This window comes from Sinocyclocheilus rhinocerous, unplaced genomic scaffold (assembly GCF_001515625.1).
Source record: "Sinocyclocheilus rhinocerous isolate Xijiao unplaced genomic scaffold, SAMN03320098_v1.1 scaffold2882, whole genome shotgun sequence".
Taxonomy (NCBI): Eukaryota; Metazoa; Chordata; class Actinopteri; order Cypriniformes; family Cyprinidae; genus Sinocyclocheilus; species Sinocyclocheilus rhinocerous.
Window position 1 is genome coordinate 445646 of NW_015644632.1, and position 11204 is coordinate 456849.

Below are 11204 nucleotides of genomic sequence, written 5' to 3' on the forward strand. Positions count from 1 at the left end.
TGTTTGATTAGGGTTGGAGCTAAACTCTGAAGGAAAGTGGCCTGGAAGGGCCAAGTTTGTCCACCCCTGCAATAGATCATGCCATTTTAATAGAATGCCTTAGAGACCATGTAGGGACAAACAGTGTTGCCCTTCAGTGGTTTTCTTCTTATTTGCAGGATCGGACATGTGCTGTAAACATCGGCAATTTTGTTTCTGGACCTGCGACTATCTCTTGGGGTGTTCCACAGAGATCGATTATTGGTCTAACCCTGTTTTTGTTATACATGTTGTCTTTAGGGTCGATTTTTAGGCAATACAATATAAATTATCATTTGTATGCGGATGATATACAACTGTACCTTCCTCTTGAGTATGATGACTGTACATCATTTGTTAATTCTTCTATGTGTTTGACTGAGGTAAAGGGATTGTTAACAAATAATTTCCTACAATTAAATGAGGATAAGACCGAGTTTATTATATTTGGGAATAGACTCCCTGAGAAAGAACTGGTTGAGATTTATGGCCTATTGTCAAACAACATGCATGGTTTTGGGAAGAACTTAGGAGTAATTAGGACTCAGATATCTGCTTTGATCGCCAAGTAAACAGTGTTGTGAAAGGACCTTTTTTTCAGTTATTCTGAATCAGTTATCTGAATTGAAACCTATCCTTTCTACCAAGGATCTGGAAACTGTTATGCATGCTTTCATTTCCACAAGATTGGATTATTGCAATGCTTTATATTTAGGCCTAAGTGAATCTCTGGTTACTCGTCTTCAGTATGTTCAAAATGCTGCTGTGAGACTTTTAATTAATAAAACGGAATCATATAACGCCTGTGTTGATATCTCTTCACTAGTTACCTGTAAATTATAGAATCCAGTACAAGGTGTTAATGTTTGTGTACAAAGCATTGCACAATCAGGCTCCTAAGTATATAAAGGACATGCTGTCTCCTTACCAATCTCAACGTCATCTGCGCTCTTCTCAGAACTTGCTCTTAACGGTTCCTCAGTCTCGTTTAAGGCGTAGTGGAGATTGCGCCTTTTCAGTTGCGGCTCCTAAGCTCTGGAATGCCTTGCCACTATTCATAAAATCTTCGTCAACTATGGACATTTTTAAAAGGAACTTAAAGACTTATTTCATCAGGCTTTTGGCGTTTGAGTGGGTCGGATTAATGTGAGTGATTTCGTTGTACAATTTATATTGGTGTCATGCTGTGTTGGTATTGTATGTTTGTAATGTTTTTCTTTTTTTATTATCTCTGTACAGCACTTTGGTCAATTTTCATGGTTTTGAAAGTGCTTTATAAACAAACGTTGAGTTGAGTTGTGCTTTAAGTATCAACTCTGTCTCATATGTTTGTCTCCTAATATTCCTTCATAACAATAAAATTAGACATAAATGAGTCAAATTTTTACAAACAATATCAATCAATATCAAAATTACTAAAACAAACTAAAATTAAAATGCAAACTAAAAAATATGAAAATAAAAGTTAATTTTAAAATACTAATAAATATTATAATAGTATATAAGTAATAGTAAAATAACACTGGTTCATAATGAGATCTATTGATTACAGACTTTGGTGTCTTGGCAAATCTGAGCACAGTCTGAGATATCTAAGACTTTAGAGGAGAAACGTGTGAGATTATTCTCATCAGAAACATCTTTCTCCTTTTACTCTCATTGCATAGAAACAAATATTAAAGAGATTAAATTGATACATTAAAGAGATGTTTTTTGTTTGTTTGTTTTTGTGTGCTAAAGCAGTGAGATCTCTCTCACCTCCTCTCAGGTCTGCAGAAGCGGCCAGGTAGGCAAAATTATCCAGACTGATCACATCAATGATGGGACTGACCGCACGCGTGTGATCCTACAAGAGAACACAAACCACAAATGACCAGTGTAATTATGGGTAAAAAGCTTTGCAATTATTTGATTTATTTAGTCATTATTGCATTTCAGGCCATACAAGCAGAAAGAAGGACACAAGCCATTTGTGTGTCTCCATGAAGACCCTGCTGAACATTCTTAAATATTCTTAAAAATGTAAGGCTTAAATTTAAACTCAAAATAAGTTTTAAGTTGAATTAGGAGGAAATTTTTTTAGAGCATGAAATGAAAATTCATCTATTTTCTAAATGCATTTTATGGATCTTATTATGAATGATTTGTCTCGGGTTACTTGACTGTAACCCTGTTCCCTGAAAAAGCGAGAACGAGATGCTGCGTTTCAATAACGCTTATGAGAACATTCTTTGTTCGACCAGTTGTGAAGCACTGTGTCAAAGATGCCAAGAATTGGCTAAAATAACCTCTGTGGGTGACGTCATTTGATTACGTGCACCTGCAGGGTTATAAATAGACGTGAAACAGACACACCTTCAGGTTATACCTTTGTCTGAAGGAATGTCCAGGCACGCCTACAGTGCAGCATTGAGGCGCAGCATCTCGTTCCTGCTCTTTCAGGGAACAGGGTTACAGTCAAGTAACCCGAGACATTCCCTATCAAAAGCTACTCTCGATGCTGTGTTTCAATAACGCATATGGGAACGAGAATACCAAGGCTGCACACTGGAAGTGTCTGGACCCCTAAAGGTTGTGTAGTGTGTGCGCACAAACAATGAAGAGGTCTCATACATGACTTTGGGATGTTGAATCAAGGACATGTGAGCCCGGAGTAGCATGGACATCCAAACTATAGAATCTGATAAATGTGTGCGGGGAGGACCAACCCGCCGCATCACACACTTGCTGCAAAGGGACACCTCTTGCTAAAGCCATAGAGGATGCAACCCCCCTATTTGAATGGGCCCTAACTCCTAGAGGCGAAGCTTGACCGCGCGCCTCGTAGGCTAGGGCAATAGCATCTGTGACGAGTGGGGGCGGGGCCGAGAGCCGTGGGAACGGAGCGAGGCCGGTGGAGTAAGTGATAATGCAAGACACCTGCGCAACTCACCGGTCTCGAGTCCCACGGAGGAGCTCCGGAAGGATAAAAGGAGGAGTGACGACAGTGCAAAACGAGAGAGGACCAGGCCTGGACTTTATTTTGTGTTTTGTGTGCGGCAGTCGTCTGCGAGGGGCTGCCGCTTTACATTCATTTTGTGTTGGTTTATTTTATTAAAGTGTTTAAATGTTCGCCTGTTCCCGCCTCCTTCTTCCCGAACTACGAACTTTGTTACAGCATCCCTCACCCAATGTGACATTGTTTGTCTCATGGCAGCCGCCCCCCGGATGCGGCCCCCATAGCATATGAAAAGCTGCTCCGACTTATGCCACTGGCTAGTGCAGTGGACGTAAATCTGAAGAGCACATACTGGACACAGTAAGTGAAGTCTTTCCTGCTCTGGTGTCGTAAATGGTGGAGGGCAGAAGGCTTCAAGAATGACTGGATTTAAGGTCGAGAATGGAACTTTGAGAAGATAGGGAAGGTGAGGATGCAAAATAGCTTTGACCAGTCCAGGGGCAAAGTTTAAGTAGGATGGCAAGACTGACAGAGCCTGCAAATCCCCAATTCTCTTTAGAGAAGTAATAACCATGAGAAAACCCAACTTTAGAGTCAGAAACTTGACAGGCGCTGACTCTAGTGGTTTGAAAGGGGTCCAAACCAGACCCTCGAGCACTATAGCTAAGTCCCACGAAGGGACTGACGCTCTGGTGGGCGGCCTCAACCACTTAGCTCCTTGAATGAAGCTGGCGACATGAGGGTGCTTTCCCACAGAGACCCTGTCATTCAGAGCGTGGTAAGCCGAAATAGCGGCCCCATAGATTCTGAGAGTACCAAGACATGTACCTGAGAACAGTTTTTCTTGCAGGAACTTTAGCACTGAAACAACTTGGCAGTGAACTGGGTCTGCATGGTGTGTCATACACTACCTTTTGAAAACACGCCATCGGAGGGCATAACTTCTTCTAGTGGAGGGAGCCCTAGCACTCAGAATAGTCTGTACTACATCGGCTAGAAGCCTACATGTAGCATCTCTTAGTTGGTCCCCCACAGGGGCCAGACATGAAGGTTCCAGAGCTCGGGCCGGGGATGAAATACTGTCCCCTGCACCTGAGATAGGAGATCCCTCCTGACTGGAATCGCCCATGGTGAGCCATCGAGGAGAGATATTAGATCTGAGAACCACACTCAGGTCGGCCAATGGGGCGCTAACAGTAAGAGGCGCGACCCTTGTTGACAGACCTTGGCCAGGACTCCCGGGAGCAGAGCGATCGGGGAAAATGCGTAAAGACGTAGTCTGGGCCACGTGTGGGCCATTGCGTCCAGACCCAGGGGAGCTGGAGGAGTCAGAGAGAAGTAGATGGGACATTTTGCTGTCTCTTTCGAAGCAAAGAGGTCCACCTCTGCTTCGTAAAATCTTTCCCAGATTTGACTGACTACTTCGGGGTGGAGTTTCCATTTCCCGTGTGTCACAGCTTGTCTAGACAGCAAATCTGCTCCCACATTCAGATGCCCGGGAATGTAAATCGCCCTGAGGGACAGGAACCTGTCCTGTGCCCAAAGCAGAACCTGCTGCGCTAGCCAGTTCAAGCGGCGCAACTGCAGTCCGCCTTGGCAATTTATGTAAGAGACTACCGCAGTGTTGTCCACCCACACTGGCACATGGTAGCCTCTTAACTGCTGGAGGAAGTATTTCAGGGCCCGAAATAGAGCCTTCATTTCAAGGTAATTGATGTGCCAGTCGAGAAGATGACCTCTCCAAATCTCTTGGGCTGGACGGCCATCTAAGACCGCACCCCAGCCCGTGAGGGAAGCGTCTGTTGTTAGCATCTTGCAACGACAACACGCACCTAGAGTGGCACCCAAAGTCAGAAACCGGGGTCTGAACCCCATAGAAAGGGTACGAAGCCCCTGGCGCGTAACCCTTATTTGCCTCTGGGGGTTGGCCCTTAGATGAAATCCCCTAGCTCTGAGCCACAACTGAAACGGTCTCATGTGCAGGAGGCCCAAAGGTATCACAGTGGATGCAGCTGCCATGAGACCTAGAACCCTTTCAAAGTAATGGACGGTAACATTCTGGCCAAGCTTGATATTCTTTAGGGTGTTTAGAATGGATTCGACACATGCAGGAGACAGCTGTGCCCGCATTGTGATAGAATCCCCTACAACCCCCAAATACATTGTCCTCTGGGAAGGAGAGAGAATGCTTTCCTTGGCATTGAGTCTCAACCCCCAGAGATTCGAGATGAGCTAGGACGACATCCCAATGTCGAAGCGCAAGCTCTTGAGACTGGGCCAAAATCAGCCAGTCGTCTATGTAATTTAAAATACGGATGCCCTGGAGTCGCAGAGGAGCCAGTGCTGCATCCATACATTTTGTGTATGTGCGGGGTGACAAGGCTAGGCCGAATGGAAGAACCAGATACTGGTAAGCTTCGCCCCCGAAAGTGAACCTCAGGAACTTCCTGTGCTGTGGCAGGATTTCTATGTTTCTATGTTCTGAGGTAGCGGTTCAACCCACAAAGATCTAAAATTGGATGCAAACCTGGTTTTGGGGACCAGAAAATATCGGCTGTAGTAGCCGGACTCTCTGTCTGGCAGGGGAACACTTTCTATGGCCCCTTTGTCCAGCAGAGCTTGCAATTCCTGTCAACAAATGCGCTTATTCCGGTTTCACAGAAGTGGAGAACACACCGTTGAAACGCGGAGGACGATGCGCAAACTGTATCCTGTAGCCTTTTTCTACTGTCCTTTCGACCCAAGGAGAGATATTTGGTAGTAGTTTCCATGCTGCCAATTTCTCTGAAAGGGGCACTAGTTTTGGCACTTCGCTTTGCTTGGGGAATATTAGATGTTCGGTGTCCTGAAACATGGCAGGAGGCAACCAAACATTTAACATTTCGCTGGAGACAACTGTGTTGACAGAGCCGCCAAATTGGCCGGAAGGCGAGATGGGGGCATCAACAAGTAATATGATGCCCTTGATGCCCATGAGGTTCAGCCACATGTGCCTCTCCGTGGAGCCCATAGGTGCCATTGAACGGCCAATGGCGCAGGCCGTCGGCTTAGTCGCACAGAGAGACAGGTCTGTGGGCCAGTGAAATTCGGAAAACAATGGCCACGCTCGTGCTCAAGTCCTTGAGCAGGTCAGCCTGGTACACCTACAAACCCGCCATGGTGTGCAGGGCAGCACCAGCCTTACCCGCTGCTTGGAATGCTTTCCCCACCAGTGAGGATGTCAACCTACAGGGCTTGGTGGGAGCATTGGTTTTTTCAGAGAGGATGAGCTCCCAGGGGAGAGATAGCCCATAAACGTCTCTTCCACCTGGGGCATCATCATGTAGCCCGTGCCTTTGCATCCACGATGGTCGAATAAATTGATGTCGAAGGCACAAAGACATTGGACGAATAGGGCTTACTCCATGAATGAGTTAACTCGTCATGGAGATCGCCAAAAAAGGGGAGAGACCGTCGCTGAGTTCCCTCCCCTTGGCACTTTGATGGGCAAAACGTCACAGTGCTCGCAATCTCCCTCAAACGCGAGGGCAGCGTGCTCATCCCCCAAACACTCGAAGCAAAAGTTATGTGGGTCATCCCCCAACATAGCCATAATTCCTCTTTTCTTTCTTTTTCTTTTTAAAAGACAAACTGCGATGCAGCACGGCGCAAAACGCACACATGCACACTAAGAAACCTGAAGGTGTGTCCACGTCTATTTATAACCCCGCAGGTGCACGTAATCAAATGACGTCACCCACCGAGGTTAAGCCAATTCTTGGCTGACACACATGTTGACACACGTTCTTCACGACCGGTCAAACAAAGAATGTTCTCATATGCGTTATTGAGAGTACTCAGTGGAGAGTAGCTTTTGATAGGGAACATCCATGCATGTGTTAAAATTTTATTTAATGTTTAATTTAATGTTATTACTGGATCTTCTAAAACTCTAAAACCATCAAAACAGATCAGCCAAAACCAGTAGTATAATATAAACTAAATTGTTTCAATAAATTAAAATATTTTTTTCTCCAAAAGAGGAAAAAAAATATGAAGAGAATGATCATGGCAGTCAGAAGAAAGATGTCAAATGTATCATCTCTCCCTCAGCAGCTGTATTTTTGTTATGGTCCACGTAAGAAAGCTCACGAAGACGCAGATAAGCACTAGGGAATTGACATTAATAACAAAGATACTGGAGACAGGAATTAATTACATGCCAATATAAACATGCCAAATATAACACTGAGGGAGAACTGAGGACTTATAAGCATGAACCAAACAAATGAACTAATGAGGTAATTAACAAGACAACAGGTGGACAAAATGAACTAAATTAGAAGACAGGAAAACTAGGTCAAACCAACAACACAATGGAAACACAAGACATACATTTTACAATTTTATTGCCAAGGTAATATAACACAAAGTATACTGTTATAAATGCACATTCAATATTTTAAAAATGAAAAATATGGCTAGATTTAGGATGTTGATCATTGCAGAAATGCATCATCTGACTCTGTGTAAAGGCTCTGTGAATGTGCAGCATTCACTGATGCAGAGCATAGTGTGTTCTTTGCAAGGTTTGCTACTTTGAAACTTTGCTTGCTGCTGTGCGTATACTTGTGCATACATAAAACTATTTACAAGCATGTAAACCTGCAAGTGTCACATCAAAAAAAAACTTGTGCCGGGGAAGTTAAGCCAAAGTTAAGCCAAAGTTGCAACTGCATAAGTGTTTTCAATTAGAGCTGGCGCTGTACACAAACACGCTGAACTCTGCGCTCACAGCTTGACTATGTGTGGGGAAGCCCAGAAATCCATCTTTAACACACCTCACCTACAGTAGATTCACAGATTCATACAGCGTTTGACATCAGGGCACTCCTCTCAGAAGAAGCCCATGGCTTGTCAGTAAAAATAAAATAAATAAATATGAAAAATAAAAATAAATAAAATAATTTTGTAAACCTAAATTTTGACATTTAACAAAAATAGATTTTTTTTGTGGCGCATTTAATAGATTTGTATTTCTGTGTTTTGAATTTTTAGGAGTGAAACTAGTGGTAATCATTCAAATTCTAATATTACATAATTCAGAATTCAGAATTTCTTCTTTCTCTTGATAATCTCAGTATTTACAACTAATTTCACCTTTAAAAACCTAAAAATCTGCTGTTTAAAAATACAAATCCATAAAAAATTTGTCACAAAAACTATTTTAAAATTCAAAATGACAAAATTCAAATCGTTTTCACGCTCCATATATTTCAAGCAGTGTTTATCTGTTTAACTCTGACCGACTGTTGCTCAAGGCTTCAGACACTGATTCTTTTTCAAAGTGTTGAGGAGAGCAGACAATGTGTGTTTCTTTCAGTGTGTATCATTAGATTTCTTACAGCACTCATATTATTCAGATATGCGTATTAAAAGTGTTAAAAAAAATTATGACCCTTGAGTCAAAAATGGAAAAACAGGAGCATTCACTGACTTTAAAAACAGACTGTAGTCAAATAGAATATTACAAAAATTATGGTTTTACACTGTTTTAATATTATAAAAGTGTCTAAACTACTTTATGATGCTAAAGTGCCTTGATTTTACATTTTATATAACTACATTTTCATATTTACATCTGAAGAAAATGTGCCTGACGAAAAAGTCCACCCTCATTTCTTAAACAATCAGCAGATTTGAGCAATCATCCAGAATCACTGCCTGCAGCACAAACAAGGTATACTGAGAAAAACTAGGCTCTTGGCTCCATAACAAAGCTCTTATGCTGCAGAAAAGTGGTTGAGGAGATGATGATGTTGATGATGATAATTGCTCTTGATGATTTAAGACGAGAGAGGCTACATGGTGCAGCTGTGAGAAGACAAACAGCCTTCCTCTCGCTCAGATTCTGGGAAAATCTCCCTCTGAAGAACCAGACTGGACTCAGGCCATTTATGACTCACTACTGACTCTCCGCACTCACAATGTTAAAGCAGCGTAAGTAGTCGCGCAGACAGAATCTCAAGTGAAAAATCGGATCAAACTCTACAATAATTTGGTGCAAATTTATCTGTCACTAGTGTAGTGTCTGGACCAATCAGACACACCATTTTTCATTTGATTTAACAAATCAATTATTCATTAGATTAACAAACATTCACAGACCCCTCACCCAATAAACATACTGGGAGCCAAGATGTCTGTGAACGAGGCCCAGGACACTGGTTACCATGGCAACCACGACACCTTTGCTAGACCAGATACATTTACGACCTAATGGAATGTGAGTAGGGAAAACCACTGCCTTTTCCATAAGGAAGAGACACAATGCACAGTAGAAATGGACTTTTCTACTAATTAATTCTAAGTGTTTATGTAGTATGTTAGACTCGTTTAAGTGTTTATGTAGTTAATAAAGTCTTACTTGTATCACACTTGATGTTGTTCATTGTTTGCTCATAACTGGAGTCCCTAATCATGCAGATTTATGCTACAGGCTCTGTGTAGAGTTGTACAGTAAGAAAGTTATTTCCCTTAACCAGGAAATTAACGTTCTTAGAATTGACAGACAGTTGACCCTGAGAGGTCAAGTAAATATCTACAGCGGATCTAAATATTTATAATTAATTATAACTAGTTATGATTAATTATTCATATTTCCCCATGAGCTGATTCGCTACACTAGATAGAAGCCTGTCAAATTAGATAGATGTAACATGGAGAGTTTGCATGACATGCATCATTCTCTAAAACGGTGAATAAAACTTAACAAGGTAAAAAAAAAAATATATGACCTAGACTACATTAAATACAGGTTTAAGCAGTGAGAATAAACATGACCACAATGTGTTTTGTGCTGCGGGAGAATGAAAATTCAAATGACATTCAGAAATGCTTGATCTTCCAAAACGTCAATAATTTTGCGTAATCTAGATTTAGGACATTTATGTTTAATTTTGTACAATAAATCACCACTCAATGTCCATTGTAAAATCTGAGTCCTGAAGCAAAAGCAGTTGACAAGCGCTGCTCTAAACCAGACATGATCAATGTTTCTCATAAGTATTCATGCACAGCTGTGCACTTCTGACGCTCCTTCTGCGCAAAAAAAGAGACTGTTTGTAAAATAGCTGGAGATTTCCTAAATCCATAATGATAAATTGCAAATATTCTGACTAACTGGACTAACTTAAAGTGACACGTCAATTTGTACCAAAAGGTTTGTTTGACTGTATGCACAGTGTTTGAAAAGTTTGTTGTAGATCAAATTGATCAAAAGTGGCGATAAAGACATTTATAATATTACAAATGATTTCTGTTTGAAATAAATGCTGTTCTTTTGAACTTTCACCAAAGAATTCTGAAAAAAAAAAAAAAAATCATAGTTTCCACAAAAATATTATGCAGCAAAGAGTTTTCAACACTGATAATAATAAGAACCATTATTAATAATTGAGCACCAATAATAACTGATAACAACTGATTACCAAATCAGCATATTAGAATGATTTCTGAAGGATCATGTCACACTGAAGACTGGAGTAATGATGATTCAGCTTTGATCACAGCAATAAATATTTTACAATATATTCACATAGAAAAACATTTCTTAAAAGGTAATAATATTTCAAACTTTACTGTTTAACTGTATTTTTGATCAAATAAATGCAACCTTGGGGAGCACAAGAGACTACTTCAAAAACGTTTAAAAAAATTTAATAATTTCAAACCTTTGACCAGTATACTGTACATGGGAAGTTTTTTTTATTTATTTAAAAGTTCATAAAGCCAAAACAAAATGTATTTTGCTTATCCAACTATGCATGATTATAAGGTAAGTTTTATTTTTAGTCATTTTATTTTTATTTAGCATTGTTTTGTTCCTGTTGTCTTACTCTGTCATTAGAAGCACTGATCTAGATAAGTTATTATTAAATAACTACCAGTCTGGGAAAGTTATAATATATTTCTGTCAGGACCACTATCATCAGTTGGATTGGCATATGGTTCTGTTCTGGGCAAGAACTCCCTGCGCATACATGCAGCCTAGCATGGATAAGAGCAGGGAGAGCAGCGATAAGCCCCCTATAGGATAAACAGAACAGAACCAACATAAATGTATTGCAGATATCATTAATGTTCACTAATTTAATGTACACATTTTAGAAATTAGTCTGATTTAAAGGGGAATCAGAAGGCCGAATCCTGACTGGATGAGAGGAGGAGTTGGGGATGGAGGAGGGTAATTAGCTATTAAGCCAGCGCG

At 41.0% G+C, this 11204-nt stretch overlaps 1 protein-coding gene across 1 annotated transcript in view; it reads right to left on the bottom strand.

The window, feature by feature from the left end:
- Positions 1–11204, bottom strand: part of LOC107758711 (polypeptide N-acetylgalactosaminyltransferase 16-like) — a 71060-nt gene that overhangs the window by 28028 nt on the left and 31828 nt on the right. Inside the window, exon 7 of the mRNA XM_016576511.1 lies at positions 1777–1864. Coding sequence (XP_016431997.1) covers positions 1777–1864 — 88 coding nt within the window. The remainder of the gene's footprint in view (positions 1–1776; positions 1865–11204) is intronic.